At 46.6% G+C, this 25489-nt stretch overlaps 1 protein-coding gene across 1 annotated transcript; it reads right to left on the minus strand.

Annotated features, from left to right (window-relative positions):
* Positions 1-11296: 11296 nt before the first annotated feature.
* LOC144134188 (facilitated trehalose transporter Tret1-like) lies at positions 11297-23374 on the minus strand. Its single transcript, XM_077667147.1, has 5 exons — positions 23139-23374; positions 21938-22177; positions 19445-19627; positions 17926-18108; positions 11297-11758 (listed from the first exon to the last, which is right to left on the minus strand). Exons 1-5 carry the CDS (start codon positions 23160-23162, stop codon positions 11297-11299), a joined length of 1092 nt encoding a protein of 363 aa, XP_077523273.1. The 5' UTR covers positions 23163-23374.
* Between the last annotated feature and the right edge of the window lie 2115 nt (positions 23375-25489).

A 25489-nucleotide genomic window follows, 5' to 3' on the forward strand; every position in this document is an offset into this window, starting at 1 on the left:
GACGGAGAGAAAAAGACCAGTCAAGGGACTGGGAGTAAATACCTACACCTGCCTTTTCTGCACACACCGAGCCATCAGTCGCAATTGCAACATGTGAGCTGAAGGTCGACAAATAATCCTGCAACATACCATTTAACCATGAGAAAGGCAGTAATTTTGCATTACGTGGATAAATATCATCGTAGATGATAGACACATTTGCAGGGATGGACCGCACCGGAACAATTTCAGGTATTCGCACATTCAGTGGGCCCAGCAAAGATTCAACGAAACAGATTTGGGGAGTTTGAAGGCGAGACCATCCGACACCCAAGAACTCCGCTCGCTGCCTTAGGAAGATCAACGCGGATGCATGCTGGTCCGAGTCGCAAAACTTTAAAAACGTTTGTACTGTCAAAAGGCGAAACCTTGCAGTAAGAGACGGCACCCGCGCTTCCAGATACAAAACATTGTTTGCCACGTATTTAGGGAGGCCCAAACACAGGCGCAGAGCTTCTCGCTCTAAGAGCAGAAGTGGGCGCATTTTGTATGCAGCTGCTCCAGAAAACAAAACGCAACCGAATTCCAAGATTGGCCGGATATACATTTTGTAAATCAGCAGCAGAGCATGTCTGCGCAAACCGCAGCGAGGGCTACTCATCCTTCGCAGAAGGCCTACCGCCCGAATCCCTTTCGCAGCAACCTGATCTATATGTGGCCGCCAAGAGAGAGAGGAATCATAAGTTACCCCGAGATACTTTAGGGAACATACCTGAGGAATGACATGATGACGATAAGACAATGAAATGTGTACCTGTTGAGTAACCGGAAAAGGTAATAAAGCGCACTTGTTTACATTAAGACTTAAGTGTAATTCAGATAACCATCGGTCAAGGGAATATAAATATGACTGTAAAACCATATACACAGAATGTAAATCACTCGCAGCAGCAAAGAAAGCTATATCGTCTGCATACACGTACGTAGTCACGTCAGGGGAAGTCGGAATCGAACTGAGTAAGAGGTTGAATAGAACAGGGGAGAGAACTGCACCTTGAGGCACACCTCTAGATTGATGAAATTTCCTTGTAGAAACTCCGCGTTGACAACAATAAAATTCTCTGTCAGCCAGGAAAGCTGACACCTATTCCACAAAATAACTTGGCAATCCCAGAGCACGTAGTCTGTACATCAGAGGCCCATGTTCGACACTGTCATATGCTTTCGAGATGTCAAGAGTTACCAGCGCAGCATACTGTCGACGCCGGCGCGCCAGTCGGACACGGCTTTCGAGGTCAGTATGCGCACACCATATAGAGCACCCAGGCTTGAAACCAATCTGACAGGGGTTAAGTAGTCCCTTTTCAGTAATAACGGGCATGATTCGTCCATACAGCACGCGTTCAACCAATTTCACCAGGTTCGATGTCAATGAAATTGGTCGAATGTTGTATAAGACCAACCCTTCGCCTGGCTTTTTAAGCACCGGGATAATTTTAGAAACACGCCATACATCCGGGATCCATGGGGTTCTAATAGAGTAATTTACCAGCTCCAATATAGCATTGGGGGATTCGTCGAACAGTATTTTAATCATCGCAGAGGTGACACGGTCAGGACCAGGAGCTGCAGAAGGTAACCGATTTATCACCTGGGAGAGCTCAGAAACCGAGACATTAAGGAAATCATCATAGTGATTCCCAAGCAGTTGTGGGCGAGATAGCGCAGCCGAAAAACGGTGTTCCAAGCCTTTGCCAATTTCTTCTAATGACCTGGCAAGCTCTACTGGAGTCAGCACATTAGAGGGGATGTTGTTAGGCGGTGGCAGCCTGTTCCTTGACCTCAGAAAGCGAAACAAGGCTTGTCTGTTATTAGATTTTGATAGATGGGCATAATTCTCTTCATCATATTTTTCATTGTCCTAGCGACTGTGCGCTTGAAGGTAGCTGCAAGAAACTTATAATCGATCCAATTCCGGGGACATTGATTATGGATAAGTTTCTTCCAGGCTGCCTTGCGCCGCCTATAATCTTTTGAACATTCTGCATTCCACCAAGGGCTCTGAGAAGTGCCTATGCTATCGCACACTGTAAACTCTGATTGCCTCCGTACCCGATCTAAAATAGAGCATAAGCCTAACACCCTGCTCTCCTGAGACCAATTCGGCAAAGAGTGTAGTTCTGAACTGAGTGAACTTTTGAACTTGTTGTAATCGACTAGGGTGCAACTGAATCCGCCGATAGAAGTCATCGGACACACAATGTCAAAAGTGAGTGGGAAATGGTCACTGTTTGTGGCACAGTCAACCGGAGTCCAGGAGGAAACTGCTACCCCTGGGGTTGAAAACGTTAAATCCAATGCTGATCGGGAGTGCCCACGGAGAAAGGTCGGAAAACCCGAGTTATGACAGTTTAGGTTATTCACACAAGCCCAATCCCATAAACGCAAACCGCACTGGTCTGTTCGATAACCCCAAGTCAAGTGATGCGAATTGAAATCCCCAACAAGCAACACATGTGATCTGCTGACAGAGAGTAAGGAATCTAATGGCCGTGAGTCATGAACCCCAGATGGAAAATATACATTTGCGACAGTAATGGGATGGAAACCAGGAACTGAAAGATCCACTGCCTGAATTTCGCAATGAGCGTCCACCCGCTGAAACACCAATCGTGCCTTGTGACAAAATCTGGATGAAACCAGCAGAAGCAAACCGCCCCCCCTTGATGGGCGGTCCATTCTAAAAATTCGATAATGTTCCATTTGAAATGAAAACTCTTTCGACAACCAGGTTTCTTGAAGCGCAATGACATGAGGAGAAAATCGATTTGAAAGAGTTACTAAATCAGTGAAAGCTGATTGAATGGAACGGCAGTTCCACTGCAGCACTCTCAGAGACCCTATTCTGGGGAGAGATCTGCAGCAGCAACTGCCTTTTCCAAAATGCTGTGGTGACCAGTTTTTCCTGAATTACTCTTTTTTGTTTTGGATTGAGGGGAGCTAGACGGACCAGCAACGGCTAAAGGAGACCGGCTACGTTTCTGAGCTCGAGCATCGAGCTCCATCAGTTCAACACACCCATCAATTGCTCCGGTCGTGACTTCAGGTACATGAGTTGGAGGCGTGCGCTCTTTTTGCGGCTGCATTGAAACAAGGTAAGGTGTCTCCGCACTGAGTTTAGTAGGTACTGCAGGATCCACGGATGACTTGGACGCAGCATTGGAGGTCATTATTGAAGAGGTCATTTGCGCCACCATGACTTGCGATATGCACTCTGTTATTGAATTCACTAGCCGATCCATGACCTTGGCCATTGCCTTTTCAACCGCTGCAGCAATCGCATCTGTCAGACTTGAATCCACGACCGCAGTCGTCTGCCGTGCTGCCACACTTGAGTACCCGTACGTCCTTTCTTTAACCATAGCCATAGCCTCGCGCCTTGAGCACCGGCGCTTTTCTAATACTTCCAGCACCTTAACCTCCTCAGCCCTTGCAGGACAATTAGAATATGTGGCGGAGTGACTACCGCTGCACAAGCAACACATCTCATCTTTTGAACACCTTCCTACACGGTCATGATTACCACCACACACACTGCACCTTGAGCTCGACTTGCAGGCGTTCGCGCTGTGGCCAAACCTCCAGCAGTTGCGGCATTGAAGTGGCCTTGAAGAATACTGATCGACCCTGAAAACCAGGGGCCACACCTTCAACTCAGATGGACAGGAGAGACCCGCAAAGGTGGCAATTACCGTTTCAGTTGGAAGTTTTGTTTCCTCAACGACCCGAGTGCACCGATGTACAGAAATCACCCCTGCAGAGGAGAGTTTCTCAAGCGTTTCCTTAGGGCTAAGGCGTGGGTCAACCCCTCGCACCAGCCCTTTAGAGCACGCCAAGTGCGGCGGTATAAATGCGCTTACCGACTGGCTTCCAAAAGCTGTGGACGTTAACAAATCCATGATGCAGGCCTGGTCGGCCGACCTGCACACCACGCCTCCTCTGCCGTACTGCCGGACATCACAGATTTTTAAGAAGTGAGGCGTAATCGCCTGTAGCGCAGTCTGAACTGCATCCGGGTTATTCAGTCGAATGGCGCCACCATCCGATGGAACCAAGGCCACGGGAATAGTGCCGACGCCACCCCGAAAGAAGGCGTCCAGGGGAAGTTGGTTAGGGGGGAGGCTGGCCGACCAGGGGGAGTTCCCCTGGCCAGGAGAGGACGTCGACATGCGCCCCTAGCGACCTGCAAGCGCCCTGCAAAAGCGAAAGACAATCAAGCAATCAGAAGCTATTGATACGGCCAGACACCGCCCAGTGAGACCACGCCCGCACATACCCCCCGCGGGGGGATTGGCCAAGGTGTATTTGAATAAACAAAGAAGTTTCCATAGAAGATGACGACAAAATTGTAGCACCAATCGTGAATTTTGAAAAATCAATGAATAAAAACAACAGAACAATATTGACAGTTAAATAACAGACAGAATTTTGGTGAAAAAAGAAGAGCTCGTAGAACTTTAAAAGAACCTCGCTTCTCTTCTTCTTCGTCCTCTTAAAAGATGGCACGTGCCCACATCGGGTGATTGGCTAGGGTGCGGTGGCATAAAAAAGGAAATTTCCATAGGAGATTACGACAAAATTTTAGCACCAAACGTGAATTTTGACATATGTGTCACGCTTCTCCTCTTATTCTTCTTCATCGTGCGTTCGTGACCGAGCATGCATCGTGAAACGCGCACCGTGAAGACCTGCGCTATTCTGCACTTCAGAGTCGTGCTTAAATTTTCCGCGAATTTTCAGTTTAATATTCCTTATGAAAAAAAGGCTGTACATCTTTTTACTTGCACCAAAACAGGCGGGGCCACCTCATATTCCGTGCAGGAATGATGACCCTGTTGTATGAGCTAAGACCCTGTGGTAGAATATGACTTCAACTTGAATCCTCACTCTCAATTTATTTATGGACAGATCTGGAGCCACCAAATTTTTGTCATGTTTCTTTTCATTTTGTCTCATTCCAAGCATAATTTTAGCCTACAGTTTTGTTCCGTGTTCGACTGTGGGTTTGTCTAAATACGTCAACGGAGATTGATGAACTTTTGCAAGAACCGAAATTTATGCGTTTCAATTGTCCTAAGGGACAGAAAAAGGGTTCACCTCGCATTATTTTGATGGCAACAAAATGCACAGAGAGATGCTAAACTAGTCGGCATTTCCCAACACAGCATCAACTGCCATTTCAATCTGGATGAAATGTGGATATATGACTCAGACTCCGAAGCAGCACATACCGCAATTTTTGCCGGCTTACCGTAATGTCCACGCCTTGAACTGACCGGCTGAAAATTGTTGATTTAGGGTTGCTGGGCCTGCATAGCGGAGTGAGGAATTGTCGGGAACGACTTCACGTTTCTCGTTGCTCAGTTCACGCTGCCTCACTCCGCAGTGTCAATTAGGCTTCACTCTTTAAGCCTTTGTCACCTTCAAACTCCTGATAAGCACACAGAGTTGTGAGCTTCTGTAGTTGTGCCAGTTCGATCCTATTGCACAAATTATGTCGAAGCTATGGCTTCGATTAGGGCAACTGCATTAGTCAAAGCATGCTTTTTTCGCTGATGCAGGAGTGAAGAGGAGAGTGATACTGACTGAAACTGGATATAATCATCACGAATTTTCGCGGTAGAGAATGTCAGCAAATATAAAATTCTCCAGTCGGTGTGACCACAGTTTTGCGGGAGAAAATTGCTGCAAGCCTACGGAAAATATTCATCGTGAATCCGAAACACTACTTTAGTTCTTCCCGAAGTGATCCCCCAGGATTTTCCCTGGGCCATATCGTCTCACAGTAGCTTGCCACTTGGAACAAGATTGCTGGTAAGGTAATCTCGTTATTACAGAAAACCCTAGAATGATGTCCCATGCTTGGGAATTGAGTAGAACGTATTAGTGGAAAGTGGGGATTTTGTCGTCTCCGCTGAACAGCTGAGGATCGCGTGGCAGCTGAGTGCGCAGTGACAACATGAGATTCCAGCATACCGTTGCTTCCTTGCCTCATCTCATAATGCGTCAGGGAGGTTTTCCCGACGTGCACTGGACGCACAATTGTTTGGGGGGACACTTGAGCTCAGCCGTAAAAGCATGACGCGACAGCTTTAAAGGAGTCGAGGCACCCAACTGTTAGGTGCGTGTTTTCTTTTTTGGGGCGATGCGTAAGACACTATTATACATGGATTATCACGTGGTATTCTCCTACGACTGCTAAATAGTTTATAATCAATTTTTTCCACAGGTTGGTTCGGATTATATCAATAGATCGCTGGGAGCCCCCTACCACTCGTGGAGCAGTAGAACACGTAGGCATTGCACCACTGCCCTGTCAAGGCAGGTGCTGCCGCAGGTGGGGCTTGTGAGACACAGGCGGCTTTTCGCGAGCAGCTTCTCGCGATTATTGGTTAATTTAACTGCACCCAGCCGCAGTGGGCAGTCTGTTCACAATATAAAGCGCAGGCTGCGATGGGGCCACAAGGTCACGTGACCTTGGTGGCTCGCCTAGGCTGCTTCTCAGGGGAATTTAGAGCGCAGCTCTTTAACGCCCGTTCGTCGGTTGAGCGGCGTTCCCCACCGTTGCCGTCGACGTAACACGGCGTCGAACATTAAAACACAAATACGTCCCGCGCGCGTTACAGTAGGAACAAGAACCTTAGAAAACTACCCCTGTCTACCCAGTGAAAGGTAACCTTGCGTGTGTCGTGTCATGCCCTCTCCAAGTCCTCGCGCATGGCGACGCGGGTTTGAGAGAAGAAACGCGAAACCTCCGGAAATCTATGTCCACCTGAGCAATAGCGACACAAGCCTCAGCAGGAGTGCTTGACAGTGTTTGTACAGAGGACGCTATGTGTGTACGTGCGCCTGCTTTGGCGCAAAGTGACGCACTACAGGCTCAGCGCTCCCATTATATAAATGGCGTTTAGCGCTGTCGGTCAGTCCGTGTCGTAGTTTCAGGTTTGAAGAGACCCGCGCAAAATCTAGACGTGTAAAGAGCTGCGCTAAGATTTCGCATTAGGAAGCACTGGGACCACTGATGTACTTACAGAGTTAAACATTTCTTCATATCTATTTCCTAGCTCGTTTCAAGTTACCAGGTTATCACACTTTCCCATTCTTTCGTCCGGTGCGAAATGCAGATGTCTTCAAACAATAAAAATTGGCGGTAGTTCAACTGTGGTTAAACCTGGAGTGACGCGATAGCTACCGCTGGCCGAGTGGAACTTGCTCAGTTTAATTGCAAACTCAATCTTTCGCGGCTCTGTTTAGCTGGGCGTTCCTTCTTCATCTTCGTCCTACTTGACACTGCGCATGCGCACAGCTGTGGCAGCTCGGTTTCGCCGGCGCGCCGTGCCGCCGGCAGCAGTAGGTGCTGCGCACCACGGGGCTGGTCACGTGGCCAACCAGGTGACGAACCACGCGATCAGCCACGGCGCCGTGCCGCCGGCAGCTGCTCCGCACCCCGTGACAAACCACGTGATAGCGCGGCTCTAGCTGCGCAGCCACCGAAACAGCGTCGCCACTCTGAAGGCTCGAAATGTAGCTATTGCTACAAAAAGACAACGACATGAGTTTTCGAACTACGCTTATCTTTTGGCCATACTGAATCCATCACTCTGCACTGATATAATCCTAGATTCTGATTAAACTTGCTTTCTCTATATCGGACATCATGTGGCAACAAGCGTCTTTTTTTGGCCCAGCTTGACTCTGCGTTGTATCATCTTGGGACCGATTAATGTGCCTGCTTCTCTAGTAAATGGCGATAAGATATATACTCTATCCCTGACCGTAGCGATAGTAGCCAATTATCTAAATACAGTGTCCAAATATTGGACTGAAACGAGAATCCACACCACAGCTTATGAGCAATTCCTTTCCCAATGCCTTGTTTCATCCTGTATTGATCACATAAACGTTCGTGCCTGTAATAAGGAAGTTGGATCCGCTATTGCACATGTTAAGCTTTTAGGCCACTACTTCGTGGGCTGTTCACCGAACAAGATTGTGAATGTCCTGTTACCTAAGGTCATTAAATCTATCAGGCAAATTTGCATACCCAACCCAAGGCTTTTTGACAAACTAGCTCAAGCGTATGACCGGGATAGTTTATGTACCTTGTCGCCGCAAAATGGGCACCATGAACCTGTACCTATTTGAATCTTTTAAGCAAACGGCAACACGCGTTGCTCAAGGCTGGGAACGCATCCTGAGCCAGAAATGGATGACCAGAAAAATCCTAACAGCTATATCTTCTTGGGACCGATAAATGTACTTAAGAGACAAAGACTTCTTTGTGGAAAAAGGCTAGCGTCCAAACGGCAATGACAGGGGTATAAAGCATAAATGTTCCAGAACCAAGGTAAATGCAGCAACTGGACTTGATAAGCGGACTTTTTTTAAAAAAGACGTTTAAATAAGGGCTATTTGACACAAGGAAACTTAATCAATTTTCAACAATCTTACAGATGACAGCATTTCAACTCTTGAAAAGACCATTTTATCGTATTTTATTGCCGGTCACAAAACTTCAGTAAACGTATTTAACCACTTCTTCTCCCGCATTTCGGGACTGAAAGCATGGCAGCCATTCTTGTCTACTTTAACAAATGTCTTGGATTCAGCATGCAGCCATCCTTCTGTACTTACTTTAATAGATATCTTGTCGGATTCAGCACATTTTCCTCTTCTCTCGTTAGACGAACTGAGAATTGTCTTAAGCCTTAAGACAAATTAATCACGTAGCTTCAACGAAATCACTGTCACTGAACTGCGCAGGAGGTCTTACGCAATTAACATGTCTTGGTATCTGTGTCATACTCTATAATGGCTGCTAGCGTGATTCCAGTTGCTGTGAAACCCGCAGTTGTAATCCCTCTTCATAAACAAGGTGCGCCCAATATTAAATTGAAGAAATATTTCATAATCCCCAGTCTGGCTCAAATATTAGAGAAATACATTGCTCTTACGATTACACATTTTCTGGATGCGCACAGTGTAATATCATTAAATAAATACACGCTTTTACAGGAGAAAGTTGCAAACGCGTTATTAAAAGGCTTCTCTGGTCTATTAACTTCTTCACGAGATCACAACCGGGTTGCATGTGCTCAGTTTCTGGATGCCTCTAAGGCGTTTGGTAGTGTTGGTCATAAGATTCTGTTGCAGAAACCATACCTGTTAGGACTTCGCGGCTCATTCTTCTTTGTGCAGAAAAAACGACAGCCTGTAACTGTGGGAAATAGTTTAGCTGTTTTTTTTCTGTATCAAATCCAGCGTCCCCACGCGCTCAATGTGAAGCCCTTTGGTCTTTAACATCTAATGCTCTTTAACATCTAACATGTGAAGTATTTGTCTAAAGTGACCGCATAGATCAATATGTGGATGATACAGTCATTGTAACCTCAGCTACTAATTACTGCGATGCGCTTTGCTCCTTACTACTGAGCCGACGTGGCGGGCGACTGCGTTCACGCAATCCTCGAGGCTCCTCATACCCTCCCCCTCCCCCCCCAGACTTCCACGACAACCACCCTACAAGTGCTTCCTATGGCAACCATCCTCTGTTTGCGCACTACTACTAAGACGAGAGACCCAGGAAATGGCGCTTAACAACTGCCGCTATTAAAATAAACAACTGTTGCGCGCCTGGTATCGTTAAAGGAGTGCTCACAGTTGAGGTTCTCGTGCTCGGTGCTTGGCTTTGCGCTGTATTACAATCGGAAAGCTAATAGTTATTCGTCTTTAGAGCGCAGCCATTTCGGCCAATTTCTCGTTTCGAATTGCATGTTTTTGGAACAAAAATAGCCAAACGCTTTTAGTTTGCACGGCTGCCACCATGAGTAAAGTGGCGCTGAACACTCAAAATCGTCAAGTATAGCTGGTATGCTCGGTGCATTCCATTGCTTTTCTAAGCTCGCCAGAACTAGTCTTTCTGAGCGCACGAAGACTTAAGCACGAGAGATTTCTCAGGGATGTGGGATAGTCGGCCTTGAACATCGTCATATATGCGTCGAAGTTCGGCGCACCCTCTACTTTCCTTGACATTACGAAATAAAAATATCCCCATCGAGTTAGGCGACGTTCGCTGCCGTAAGCCAAGAGATTACGCTAGTGGTCATATTCAGAAAGCTGGTCATGATGCCAATTGAATTAGGGCAACTTGCACTACCATGTGCCTTTGACTCGGTCTCTCAATTCCTTCCATCTAGTTAGTGCCCGCATGTTCTTCCGCTGTATGGCTACCCGTAACTTAAAAAGTACTGTTCACGGATAGGACAAAAACGCTCACAGTGTTTCCGTCATGCTTTTCGAAGCGTTTTACGACCGCAAGTTACGCCCGATGACGACGAACGTTCCACTATGCGCGGAGGACGGTCTGTGTATGCGGTGTGATCACCTAGTTTCTGGGAAGAGCTATGCTTGGTCAGAGATCAGGAGTGAGGGCGCACGCTAGCCGACGACGGTAAAGGTAGCGCCAGGCGCGTGCGGGAGGGAGCTGGAGAGTTACGTGGATGTGCAACACCATCGCTATCGACCGTGGCCATCAACTGCAGTGCTTGAACAAAGTGATAAGAAACTGCGCTAGTGAAACTTCAATAGGATTGTCAAGGCAGGCATTATAGCACGTTGCAAGTATGACTGTAATTATGGATTTTGAGTGTACAGCCACCGTGGATTAAGCTGGGCGATTTTTGCTGGTAGCGGAATGGCACTAAGAAAATAGAGGTCGTAGTCGCAAGTGATGTTGCGGCGCTTATTGCATAAATAAGAGGTATATCTCAACTAAGAAAGATTAACACGGCTACGAACATCCTCAGATTGACGATAACAGTTTGCACTTTCATGTAGAGAAGAACTATATTGTTGGGCAGTTAAATAATGAGGTACATACACGAGCAAACGTGGCGCTACAGGTGAAATTACCGGCGAAACCAGGTGGGAATGTTATATTGAAATTTCGCAGCGCAAAATATATAAAATGAAATGGCAGCCTGACATTAGAGAAGACACAGTGAGCGATATTAACGGCTTGCATGTCGGAGAAGCGCATGTCTACATCTTATGTAGCACAAGTCCTACACAATGAGCACTTGTGCTTTCCTATCACGGCTCCGCCTACTTTTGGCGGCCACTACCAGCCATATGGATAGAAGGCGTCGAGGCCAGAGCACTATGGGACGACGAGATGGCTCCGCTACGCAACACCTCATCAGGGAGTGCCCGAGCCCGTTCCTGATGCCTATCGTCATCCTCGGCCAAAGCTTCAGCTTCACTCGACCCCAGCCGTGTGACCTCTTTCAGCTGCTGGAACACCAAGCCGCGCCCTCGAGCTGTTTTCTTTGTGTTGGCTGAGAGCCTTAGCTTCGTCAGGACGCGGCGTGATGGAAGAGGTGGCAGCTTCAGCCGTGTCCGATGTCTTCTTTTTCTTCTTGTAGTCCTGGCCCTCCATCAGTATGCTTTCGACGCTGATGCCGACGGTTTCCGGAGCAAACGTGAAGGTGGTGACGCCGCCCGCGAAGGTGACGGTGCCGCAGACCCAGCAGAGCACCGCCAGCGAGTGCTGGTCCGTTCCCAGCGTGGCGAACAGGCTGACGACTGCCAGCGCTGAGGCCCAGTAGAAGGCGCACACGCTGCCGAAGTCGAAGCCGCTTGCGCGCAGCGGCGCCAGTTCGACGGCCAGCACCCAGGACGCGGGACCAAGGCCAGCGGAAAAGGCGGCGCTGAAGACGACCTGCAGACATCCGTGCGCGATAAACATGTCCTACATTAACAGGAAAAAATTTTTAAAATCGGAAAATTATAAGACACTTTTATTGAAATGTTGAAGGTAATCGTCCATTCTTTTGATGTGTTGCAAAATATCTCGTTTAAAGTGTTTCCATCAATCGCATAGAACAGTTGAGACTGCCATAGAAAACCAAGGGGGAATGCTTTTAACAATAGCAAAAACGTTAATGGAGAAAAGAAACAAGACTGCCGTCGGGTAATCTTTTGACGTATTGATTGTTATAGTGAAATCTTACATTATATGAAAAAAATTGCATTCATCAATGGTTTCAAGCTCTAAAATGCATGCGTCCAGGATTGTTGGGTATGTGCCCGCACTGCGCCGCAGATTAGAGTAGGGAAGAGGGCGAGGAGGCTGGTGAGAGATTTTAAGAAGGAAGGTGAGCAGTAAACCAAGGTGGCGAAGCGGAGGGAAAAGAGATGTTTTGGGACAGCAGGAGCGAACTGGAGCGCTAATATGCGTATGCTTAACGGTGAAAGTTGAGCTGACTTAGGGCTCAGATTGTACCGTCATTATTTGAGCTTACGTTTAGAAATCAAACAACCAATTCTCAGGTCGTTTCTAATGCGTTTTACAGCTTGCGTAACAAAGTTTATAAAAACAAAGACAAGCATACGTTTAAGATGTTACGAAAATAGGATTTTCAGTAGTATTTCTGTTAAAGTTATAGATAGATAGATAGATAGATAGATAGATAGATAGATAGATAGATAGATAGATAGATAGATAGATAGATAGATAGATAGATAGATAGATAGATAGATAGATAGATAGATAGATAGATAGATAGATAGATAGATAGATAGATAGATAGATAGATAGATAGATAGATAGATAGATAGATAGATAGATAGATAGATAGATAGATAGATAGATAGATAGATAGATAGATAGATAGATAGATAGATAGATAGGTAGATAGATAGATAGATAGATAGATAGATAGATAGATAGATAGATAGATAGATAGATAGATAGATAGATAGATAGATAGATAGATAGATAGATAGATAGATAGATAGATAGATAGATAGATAGATAGATAGATAGATAGATAGATAGATAGATAGATAGACAGACAGACAGACAGACAGACAGACAGACAGACAGACAGACAGACAGACAGACAGACAGACGGATGGATGGATGGATGGATGGATGGATGGATGGATGGATGGATGGATGGATGGATGGATGGATGGATGGATGGATAGATAGATAGATAGATAGATAGATAGATAGATAGATAGATAGATAGATAGATAGATAGATAGATAGATAGATAGATAGATAGATAGATAGATAGATAGATAGATAGATAGATAGATAGATAGATAGATAGATAGATAGATAGATAGATAGATAGATAGATAGATAGATAGATAGATAGATAGATAGATAGATAGATAGATAGATAGATAGATAGATAGATAGATAGATAGATAGATAGATAGATAGATAGATAGATAGATAGATAGATAGATAGATAGATAGATAGATAGATAGATAGATAGATAGATAGATAGATAGATAGATAGATAGATAGATAGATACATAGATAGATAGATAGATAGATAGATAGATAGATAGATAGATAGATAGATAGATAGATAGATAGATAGATAGATAGATAGATAGATAGATAGATAGATAGATAGATAGATAGATAGATAGATAGATAGATAGATAGATAGATAGATAGATAGATAGATAGATAGATAGATAGATAGATAGATAGATAGATAGATAGATAGATAGATAGATAGATAGATAGATAGATAGATAGATAGATAGATAGATAGATAGATAGATAGATAGATAGATAGATAGATAGATAGATAGATAGATAGATAGATAGATAGATAGATAGATAGATAGATAGATAGATAGATAGATAGATACATACATACATGAGGAGGGAAAGGCAGGGATGTTAACCACAAAGGGGTTCTGGTTGGCTGCCCTGCACTGTGGAAGAGGGATTAGGGGACTAAAAGGAGGAAGAGAGAAGGGTAAAAGGAACACGCACAACGCTGTCACAATTTGTCACTCAATCCAGTCGCTCTTAAGTAGGCAAACAGTGCCTTGTATGCCTTGAGGGAAGTCGACTGCTGTGGCCACGGACCGAGGATTTTTTGCTCTATTAATGGGCGAGGATCGAGGCGGTCCAGGGCACAACACAATGTATGTCTTGCACTAGCAAATAGAGGGCACTCACAGAGAAGATGAGCGATGGTCTCCTCATAACCACAGCTCTCACAGGCAGGGCTGTCGGCTATCCCCATCCGGAAAGCATAGTAATTGATAAATGCAAAACCGATACATAAACGGCATAACAGTGTTGCGTCGCGACGTTCTAAGTTACGTGGAAGACGAAGGCGCTGTTCAGGGTCCAGTGCCTTGAGGCGGAGGTTGCAAAACTCTCCCGTGTTCCACGCTGAAAGTGTGAGCTCCAGCGCCAAAGGGCGAAGCCCACAGGCAGCGTCAGGTCTCGATATTGGGATCCTCACTGGAAGTCCGTCGTTGTGAGCAGAACGCGCAGCCGCATCGGCCTGGTGATTACCGTTAATACAACGTTGTCCTGGCAGCCATTGAAAAATGATGTCATGACCTTTGGAAACGGTGCCGTGGTACAGTAGACGGATCTCAGCAACAAGTTGCTCCTGCGACCCGCGGCGTAGCGCAGCTTGCAGGGCTTGAAGGGCTGCTTTAGAGTCGGTGAAAACCGTCCAGTCATGTGGAGGTTCTTGACTGATGAACTCTACCGCAGCCCGTAAGGCTGCGAGTTCCGCACCAGTTGAAGATGTTGGATGGGTGTGCAATCGCAAGCTCTCCGTATCTGTCTTGGACTGCCTAAATGTGCGTCAACAGCAGAAACTGTTCTTGTTGCCCGGGAACATCCTGTTACTACATACATTGCTGTTGACACCATGAGAATACACATTCGGCACCTCACACGGGTTCCTTGTCATCACCTCGCAACGCTCCCAATAATTAGGCCGCGTACTGCATTCGCCAAAGTCATTGAAGCCCATCGCGCATATCTTCCATCGTCGTTCACCCCTGCGTCAAGACCGAGCTCACCCTTACGGAGTCTTCATGAACCTCGGGTTCACCTCTATATTCCTAGCATTACAAAGAAAGCTGGTGTATCACTGCCCGCTCTCAGACAACTGACATTGAATCACCTGCATTCTTACCACAGTCACCGCATACATATTTACACAGATAGATCAGTTCACTCGACCAGTTCTGCGGGGTCGGTGGTGATACCGGCCAGATCCATCTTAAAGTTAGAGACATTTATGAAATGCCTATTACGGTTAAAGCAACCGAAATTTTTCACTACTTCCCAATAACGATGTCTATCTTCTGATTCAAAATAATAATGAGTGCTCCCATCGTTATTTCATGAACAAATTGCACGATATGTTTGTTAGTTTTGCAGTTCCTGAGGAGCATTTAGTTTTTGTAAACAAAATTTTGAAAGCAAATTGAAATGATATTGTTCAGCATGTGACGCAATCAAGTAATCGTTATAAAATATTAAGGTGCAGTTTTAATTTGGCAAATAGACCTTTCTGGCTCTATTTGCAAAAAGAAAAGCTCCGCCTTAAGGATACGGCGCGATAGCGTTAACGCCTCTCTTCAGCGGCCTGGGGTCTTCTTTTCACATTATTTCTCAGATATAGACATGCCCTTTATTTTTTATTTATCACAAGAGACACAATGCCTCAATTTACCAAGCCGAACCAACGTTCCTTAGTGTTCGAAGGGTAGGGCGTCCGGCTCACCACCAAAGGTGCAACGGTGTGAGTCCCGGCTCGAACACTCTTCGTTCAGCGCAATTGATTTTCATTCTTCACATGCACTACATAACGGCGAAGGAATGACGCCACGCGCCATTGGTCGATGAGAAATTGCGCACTAACGTTATCACTATTGTTCTGTAGGATCTTTGTAGAGTGTTTGAATTAACCGCTATAGGTGGCGTCGTTCTGACGTCACGACCCTTTCAATCAATCCTGATTTTCTCGACAAGCGCACAAAAACAATAAAGGCGGCTTCTCCGCTGAACGAAACCGTTAACGATATCGTGTTAAAACATGCATTTCACTCCCTCAAAATTATTTTCAGGAAATGTGCTTTTTGATGCAAGCTCAGAATCTTAAAATGTGTGAGGTGCGTCCTGATGTCTGGCGTCGTCTTCCCTGCTGTCTTGCTTTTAACAATTCCGGGAAATTCCTATTTGTAATCAGCCACCGCGATGGCTCAGTGGTTACGGCGGTCGGCTGCTGGCCCGATGGACGCTCGATCGAACCCTGCCGCGGCGGTCGGATTTCAATGGAGGCGAATTTCTAGAGGCCTGTTTACTCTCCGAGTCAAGTGCATATAAAATAATTCAGGTGGTTTAAATTTCTGGAGCCCTCCACTGCTGCCTCCCTCAAAACCCGAGTCGCTTTGCAACGTTAAATCCCCAAAAACCAAACCTCTTTGTAATTTTGGCGTTGTGCGTAATTTTGTGTCAAAGACTCGGATCCGCAAGATTTCGTTCCTGTTACGGTGCCTTGATCAAAGCAACGGAGCATACATGTATTCTCATGATACCAGCATATCGCAAATAAAAAAAGAAAATAGTGCTCTTTGCCAACTACATAAAATAGGGTGCGCGATTAGCGGAAGTACTGATGACGGTCTAATGCTAGCCTAAAAAAGCGTTGTGTGGAGCATTTTGTTTACTTGGCTGCGCCAGTGGTGCCAAAGAGGCGCACTTAAAGAGAATAGAATGTATACGCTACGTCACGTCAAAACAAATTATTTGTTTTTGCTTTCTTTTTTGAAGTGAAACAACAATGGAAGCAATGCCTGCCTCAAGTCACACACAATTCAGTGTTAATGACCAAACTTAGTGCAATTGTTGCATTTCTTTTAGCGCTCCTCTATCTTACCGTCGTATTCCTCCAGGAGACAGAAGCTCCTTCGCCCTTCCTAGGAATGAGGCGAAACCCCAAAAACTGTTTTCTTCATACCCATCCTTATTGTGCAGGACTTACAGTTCGTGCTGGCCGAAAGGAACGTTTTCGACGCTTGACGCTCCAGCCTACATGCACCCGTATACAGACCACATCGATTCGCACTCGAAGTGTTTTCTAGCCTCGTTCTTGAGCCGCACGTACTAGTTACGCGTCTCGGTTGCTTTTGCTGACAAAACAGACCACCCGCGCTTTCAGTCGGACCCATTAGTCATTGCCAGGAAAAAAAATACTTGAGATCAGGAAATAAGAGCCCTAGCTGGAACTATTGTAGGGTTGAGGGCAAGGGGGCCGGAAGAGAAACAACTACTATCACTAAGTTGTCTACCGTCCCAAATTATCCAGCTGCACCAGCGCCCCTTTCAGCTTGCTTCCTTCCATGACTGAGGGCCCTGAAATTATGGGCCCGCTATTACAATTAAACCACTTGGCGAACAGAAATTTTGGTTATTTTAACTGGGATCTTTTTGGCTTAAGAATGGTCGACAAGCCAGCTCCTGCTGGACCTGTCAGTAATGAAAGAAGTAAAGGAGAAAATGGCTGCGTTGAATCCTTGCTGTATTCGTGTTTCTTTTTGCTGAATGAAGCATATGTATGCAGCTGTGTCTTGTCCTTTTCAAGCATCCTCCTGCCCCCCCCCCTTTTTTTTCGTGTATCGATGGAGGTGAAACGCAAAAAGGCACCCGTGTGCTGTGCGATTTCACTGCACGTTAAAGATCCCCAGCTGGCCCAAATTATGCCGGAGTCCTCCACTACGGCACCTCTTTCTCGCTTTCTTCTTTCCAATATTTCCCTTATTAGAAACTAATTAACCCTGGAAAGAGCCTTGTTGAAGTGAAGGAGATATACGTCTGCCACATAGACAACAACCGAAAAAAATTCAAGGTATATTTTAATATATGTTTTGCCTGTTTCATTTTCTCATGATGGGTCAGTGCGACTGATATCAAAGAGATTGCGTTCTGATCTAAATTTGCTTGATAGTAGCGGAAGCGAATTTCTACATTTTGGAACTACAATTTAGATTTGTAATCAAGTTTTGAATGTAGAAGAAAAAACCACATTTCTATTTGGTACCTTGGATCCGAAGATCAGGTTAGATGCCAGTGTGCTGTCCACTGCATAGGCGGGGTTTGCTGCCGCAAAGTAGACACTACCCAGAACCATCATGCTGCCCGTGCACAAAGCCACCGACACCGCCAGCGGCCTCACGCGCCCCGCCAGGTCCAGCAGCTGAGCACACATCCCTGTCGTCACCAACTGCGGAGCAAACAGCATTGGGAAAGCTACGATCTGGTACCGAAGGCAACTTAAGAGCATTAAGAATTTTTTGGCGCATTTGACACCATTCCCATTTGCCGCGCCATTCCCGTTTGCAAAGAAGTGGACGAACGAAACCAAAAAACAACTCGTCTTTCCCTGCCGCGCCATTCCCTCCTGGGAAATGCCTGGGCGAAAGAAAACAAAAAACAACACGTCTTTCCACCTCTTGTCCTGCTGCGCCATTCCTCCCAAAGCATATCGCACCAACTTGCCCAAAGCTTCACATTACTTAGCTCCGCCTAAAGGATATTCCGCTATAGTTTTGTAGATGTAGCTGACATCACGAATACGTGATATAATTAGGAACACTAGTAAAACGCAGACCTACAACATGATGTATACTACTGAGAAGATTGCGAGCAGAACACAAACACTGCGCGGTAAACACAGGCCGCGGCTGATTTCGATGCTGCCTGGAGAGGAAACAAATTCGTTCAGTCAAGGTCACTGTGCGCAATAAGACCGAAACGCGGACAGCGCCGGGCACTTACTCTGTCCCATCTTCCATTGCGTTGCCGCCGGCGATGGCGCTGCTACAACTTGGCATGCTACAGAGGGGCATACATGACGAGAAGCTGGTTTCGCTGATGGCAAATGGTCAAGTATAGTAAATGGCAGCAGCTTCAACGTGACAACCGAGTGCCACAAGGCAGCGACGGGATCGGACTCTGTGGCTATTGCTCCGCGGCTGTTCGTTTTGTGCGGGACGCGAGCCGCTGGTCTTCCGCGTCTCGCCGGAAGAATCAAATTGGGTGCAGAGCTTGTTCGGATTAGCGATTTTAATAGTTACAGCCTTACAGATTACCTGGTCACTTGCTGACTGTCATTATTTTCTACATGACCGAAACAGAACTTAAAATAAACCGTATGTGGGCATTGTTCAAATTACAGTTCAAAAATCTTTGCTTCTTTGCCCGGCTGCTATGATGTGATGGACATTAACAAACCTCGCTAAACAAAAAAAAAACTGAACAAATGTTCAGGAATGCAACAATGAAGGCTTGCGCAAACAAGAGGTTGAGGTTAAGGATGCCAGTAATTGCAACTGCGCAAATACCCGTAGAGAGAATCATGACAAAATTAGGAGAGAACGCTTTTAGCTTTAGCTGTAGGTGATCTGTTTTTGCTTCATATTCCAGCCACAATAATAGTACTAAGTTGAGTGCAAGGTACGGCATGGCACAGATCTGCATAGTTTGTTCTGTGCAACCTTCTTATGTGCGATAAGGCGGCCTCATTTTCGTGCTGTGGGTTACTGAGAGTGGGCCTGTACCTGTATGATTGCGAGGAAGATGAAATCCTCGTGCGGAGTCGCCCCGAACTGGACCTGCAGGGGCCCCGTGGCGTACTGCATGATGACGTTGACGCCGGAGAATTGCTGGGACACGATTACAACCACAGCGAGCATGTAATGCAGGATGGGCATCGGTGTTTTCGGGTAGATCACCTCAATCACCTGCGATGAGTGTGTTTAAAAAATCATGCGAAGAATGCTTGCCTCATAGCAAAAACAAAAGTGAGCAGGGGGATGTGCTGTGGATGGGAGTTTCTACGTCGCGAGTAGAGAATTCATTCACAACGAGCGTCGCAGTTGTCGCCTTCAACTACTCGCTTTTGATATGATTGCTGGCTGCCCAGTGATTGCAAAAGGTATAGATAAATGGCAGCCAACTTTGTCATCACTGAAAAGATGTACATTATAGTTTGAGCTGCGCAAGTATTTTCTCAGACCCTTCCAGTGACTTAGCCTACCCGCTTAATGAGTTAACTTTGCGCGCTTAAGGTGAAGTTCCGGCAACTTTTTACGACATCTAAGAAACTCTGGGTGTCTTATGAGCAAATAGGTGGCAAGAAATATGCATGAAGAGCCTTAGAAACTCTGGGTGTCTTATGAGCAAATAGGTGGCAAGAAATATGCATGAAGAGCCTTAGAAACTCTTGGTGTCGTATGAGCATATAGGTGGCTAGAAATGTGCATGAAGAGCCTTAGTTAAGCGAAGGTGTAAATTTGAAGTGAAAGCTAGCGTACCAGGGGGTGGATGAGATTTAGAAGTCTGGGCGTATAAAGTTGGTCCCAACTAGTACACGACAGGATTAATTGGAGGCATATGGGAGAAATTTTAGTTATGCAGTGAGCGTAAACAGGCTGATCATAATGATGTGACATTAGGACGCTAATTTTCTTTGGAAACAAAGAATACTCGGCGATATGGGAATAATATTATAACAGGAAATATTTCGAGGGAACTGAAATATCTGAGTGCGATGCGTGGAAATTTTAAAATGAGTCGCACTTTTTATTTTTATACTTGACCGCCAAAATAATTTTCCCGCTTGATTACGATGTCGTCGCCGCGGTGGCTCAGTGGTTATGGTGCTCGACTGCACACACGAGAGACGCGGGTTCGATCCTGGGTGCGGCGGATGTATTTTCATGGAGGCTAAATGCTGTAGGTCCGTGTACTGTGCGATGCCAGTGCATGATAAAGAACACCAGGTCGTCTAAATTACCGGAGACATCGACTACGGTGTCCCTCATAACCTGAAGCACCTTGGGACGTAAAACCTTATAAACCAAACCATTCCAATGCCAAACCAGTTTAGTTTTTTCCCTTGGCAGAAAGTAAGCTGGCGCACTTATCTGTCATGTCACCACCGTTATCTCTTTGCAATTTCACCAAAGCCCAAAGCAATTTTCTACATTATCCACGTCGCTGAAGATACCGCAAAGAATTGGGAAAATTTAAATTTTGCAGAAACGCTTTCTCTGTGGAGGCAATGCGCCTAATTTATTATTTTTAAAACGTAGTGCAATCCACGAAACATAGCTGACGGACGAAACGATATGGAAATACCATGAGGTCAAAATGCTGTGATAACCACGAGGACAGCAGACTTGCTAAAACACTGGGTACTTTCTGCGATACACGAACAAAAAGTAAAGCGAAATGAAAGCCCAGCCATGTTTCTAGAGTGCCTCGGCCAGCACCACGACAACTCGAAAAGATTGAAAGCAATTAGTTATAATGCGTTTGCTGCTGCATTAAATATTGTCCAAACAAGGAGGGCAGCAGTTTAGGCCGCTGTGCACCGAACACCGCGGCGGATACGCCCACCACTGTTCTCCATCGCTGTTGTACCTGGACGGTAAGAAAAAGGCACTCATTTTGTCATGGCCGACTCTAGCCTGTTTTCGTTACCACCAAGGTACAAGCGCGATGAACACAACAGCGAAAGCTGGAGCGTAGGTGCCGCGCTGTTCACATATATTTGTACCGCTACTGTAGACGTGACGACTTTACGCTAACACCTTTCCGAATAAATATGTCAAGTCTCCACCTAATATGCAAACCCGACTCCTCAATCCTTGATGTGTAATGAGGCCACACTTTTGAAGGTGTTTTGCAGCAGCACGGCGTCTTCGACGTCAGTGGCAAACATTGATGTCTCTCGTGGCAAGTTCCCCGCGCTAGACTATGACTTGCCTCCTGTACTCCTGTCATCGCGTTAATGTAATTGCTGTTGGGCTGGTCCCTGATTTTTCATAATGAGGGTGTAGCGTCAGTAAGGTCTGATGACAATGCGGACGAGCAATGCGTGCGTATTTTCCCGTCCGTCTTTGTTGCAAGTTTTAGGGGACCCGTGCACACATCATGTTCACCGTTCTTTCTCTCGAGCTCCGGTTCAAAATGCAATATCAGCTGTTGATTCTTCCACACGTGCTAATCAGCATCATCGCAGTAGCGTGACTTGCGCAGCTGCTTACCTCGAACTCGCTGTCCGCCAAAGAGGCATATCTGCGCAGCCTCCTCAGCGCCGCCTGGGCGTCGCCACGCCTACCCTGCTCCATTAGCCAGCGCGGAGACTCGACGGCGCGCACCAGCAGGACCGCCGTGAGGATGGACGGCACCGCGCAGCACAGGGCCAGCTGCGACCAGTCGATGAACTGGCCCAGAGCGTACGTGTACATTATGCCTGCCGCGATGCCCGTCTGGTGAGCGCCACACTGCGCCAAGGGTAAAGAGGTGAGCGCTTGCGGCTTCATCCGCCAATAATGATAAGCCCTGTCTTCTCTCTGTATCTGAGACACGTTTCTCCAGAACAAAGACTCATAGCGGATGCTGTACAACAGTTGTGACAAAAAGCTTTCTCATACAATTAATTAGCCAGTAAGAAGGTTAAAACCACTTCGAGCAGTGTATTTGCTCCCCATACCCTCCACGCGCTGTGTATTGTTCCGCCTATCTTTTTCTGGAATGATTTCCGGGTTCATACTTGAGCGGACTCATAGCGAAGATTGGGGGGAGGGGGGGTGGTGCCGTTGCGACGCCAACATAGAACAGTTCGTAGAACCTATCGCAGTATGTTATATTCGCTCGTGCTACCACTATCTCACTGTTTCATAACCCTCCTCTTCACGATTTTAACTCAGTCTTACGTTTACAGCGCCGCCATCACTCGCCACTCCGCCCACGAATGCGCCATTGTCATCTGTGCTCTAAAATGTGTAGGCTCCAATTCCATCAGGGTTTGGTTTGGTTTATGGTTTATGGGGGTTTAACGTCCCAAAGCGACTCAGGCTATGAGAGACGCCGTAGTGAAGGGCTCCGGAAATTTCGACCACCTGTGGTTCTTTAACGTGCACTGACATCGCACAGTACACAGGCCTCTAGAATTTCGCCTCAATCGAAATTGGACCGCCGCGGCCGGGTTCGCGTCTTTCGGGCCAGCAGCCGAGCGGCGTAACCACTCAGCCACCGCGGCGGCTCCATCAGGGTTTGGAAGGTGCCTCTGGGTCACATGGGCGATGATTTGCAACTTCTCCACACTGCCGTACCACTAAGGGTACCCAAGCTTAACTGTCAACGCTTGTCCCGAGAGATATCATCACTTGTGTACTGCACCTATTAACCGCAATACATGCAAAACACATTGAGACGGAGAGAGAGACGATCCCCCCAGCTCACCTGCTTGCCCCTGTCCTTGGCCATGGCGATTTCGCCGATGTACGCAGGAGCCGCCAGTGAAACGACGCCTGTGCAGAGTCCTAGTGCACCTCTTGCCGTGAGAAGGTACCAGGAATCAGCGGAGGACCAGGAGATGGCTAGCCACGAAGCAAGCGAGCCCGCAGATCCCAGAGCAAGCGTACAACGGCGACCCAGTATGAACGCCACAAGGGAACTGCCGAGTGCCCCAATGAGAGCCCCGAGTGGAAGCACAGAGTCGAACCTGCGGAAGAACCCCTTTGTTCGATTTCTCGGCGGAGTGTTTGGGCATGACGTTTGGGGAAATAATGGCAGATGAACTCTCTTAACCGGGGTGGATACCGGAACAACGCCGTCAAATCGAAGATGAAGAATTGAACAGAGAAACGGGAAAGGGGCGGCTGTGGAGGGTGCGAGAGATTTTATTCTTTTGCCGTTGTGTTCTGTAAAGTGTACGGACAGTGCACAACTCATGAGGGTTACTACACTTTACTTTCATTGAGGTGCGGCAGCCCCAGAGGCACCAAGTCAAGAGCAGCCTTTCTTAGTCCTACTGCACTGATGCCTCCAGAAAAAACGCAGCCTCTAACACGTCCTCTTCCCTTCCTGTTTCAGCCATAGTGCGCAGTGTTGCACGTACATTTAAGTTGTAAAATAAGATGCATATATGTTGTTCCTTCACCTAGGGCTATATGTCAGGTATCAAGGTAAACCTTAAAAACGCGCGGGAGCATTTTTTTCCGTAAAATCGTGTCGCCCGTTCAAGCAGAGGCACAGGGTTTTGAACATTGTAGAGTTCAGTTGAATGGCGCTCCAATAAAAAGGCTTTTTCACTGAATGGAACATAATTATCACAGAATAATATCCACGTCAGAACTCTTAAAACAAAGTTACAGGGCGTCATTGCGATTCATGCGGGAGAGTATGCGTTAGCATTAGTGTCCCCACGACGATGGCGGGTAGTGTGATGCAGTCCGTCTTTAACCATGTGAAAGGCAGTGCACCCTCTCCACTCTAGAAATTAAATACGGGAAACACAGACTCTCCTCGTTTCTTATTCGCGACCGCCGTTTCTATCTGGCCATTTGTCGCCTTCCACCGGCTCGTGCCCTCTTCACTTTCAACGTGCCCTCTCCTTCCCTCTACTTTGCCTCCTCACTTCGAGGCGTTCCACGCCGCCTGCTTAAGGCACGTTTCGTGCTAATGTGGTTTGTAATGGAAACGCTTATATAACCTAACACCACAGGGTGAAAACGTCAATTTAAAAGAAATCTAGCTTTAATTTCCCGCTACTTGTAGCGAAGAATAGTTTCCTCATTTAGCATGCTGCGGATGTACTTACTCAATCTGCAGACCTCGGCTACCAATCGGCGGTTTTGGATGGTGGCTGGTGCAATATTATCCTAGGCGTAGCTCATGACTTCGGTAATGCCCCTGAGATAGGAGTATTTAACGGATTACAATTTAGTTAATTAAATGTTATCACTGAAAGGGCCAGCTTTCTTTCTCTTCTTTTGCTTCTGCGGTTCCAAGCTAAACATTAAAGAACGAGTCAGAAAGCTCTGCCTATTTATGGGACGGTTCACGGCGACCGCAAACATTGAATCACTTAAAGACAACCGTACGTCTTCAAAATTCGTACCAAAACACTGCCTGGCCAGTGCCTTCTCCGTCGGAAGCGGTGCCGCTAGCTCGAACGAGGCTGCGACTAGCGGGCAGCGAGTAGCCGATGGCGACGCCCATGCTCAGCGATCCTGCCCACCCGGCTGCGAGCGAGCTGAACAGCCTGCTCTTCGACTCAACGTGAGAGCGCCGATCTGTTGAAGGGATGTCGAAGTATCCAGCCGACGGCGAAGCCGCGGACACTCTAGGCGAGGCCGGACTTGCGGGTGACGTGGGACGGCTTGTGCTGCGCCTGTCCGAGGGCGACTGGCCGGCGGAACGCTTCGATGAGGGTGTCGCGATCTGAACCTTACGAGGAGACTGCGACGCCATGGCTACCTGTCTTCTTATTCGTCCTTCTCCTCAGTTTTGTAGCTGGAAATGGCGCATGGAATCGTACATGCTATCAAAGAGTTAAGTGACACTAGTAACTGAAATTATAACGCCACGAAAAAATTTATATAATAATCAGAAATAAAAATTTATGCCCTTTATTTTAATTCGAAATTCGGAAACCAGAAAAAATAACGTACTCTGCTATTTATGGTGAATTAAGAATGGATAAGCAATGGATGGATGGATGGAGAACTTCATTGTGCAAGCGAATTTGGAACCTTCAAGAGCTCAGGGCCACCGGACAGGCCCCTTACGCACATGTGTCCAGGCCACGT

The sequence above is a fragment of the Amblyomma americanum genome, chromosome 5, assembly GCF_052857255.1.
Source record: "Amblyomma americanum isolate KBUSLIRL-KWMA chromosome 5, ASM5285725v1, whole genome shotgun sequence".
NCBI classification, from domain to species: domain Eukaryota; kingdom Metazoa; phylum Arthropoda; class Arachnida; order Ixodida; family Ixodidae; genus Amblyomma; species Amblyomma americanum.

What these genes read in the sequence shown, in the direction of transcription:
- LOC144134188 (XM_077667147.1), bottom strand. Translation starts at nt 23,162, where the DNA reads ATGGCCAAGGACAGGGGCAAGCAG. An exon ending in TGGCGGACAGCGAGTTCGAG is followed by an intron (nt 19,628 to 21,937) that starts GTAAGCAGCTGC and finishes CACTCATCGCAG; the next exon opens with GTGATTGAGGTGATCTACCC. An exon ending in TCTTCCTCGCAATCATACAG is followed by an intron (nt 18,109 to 19,444) that starts GTACAGGCCCAC and finishes TTTGCTCCGCAG; the next exon opens with TTGGTGACGACAGGGATGTG.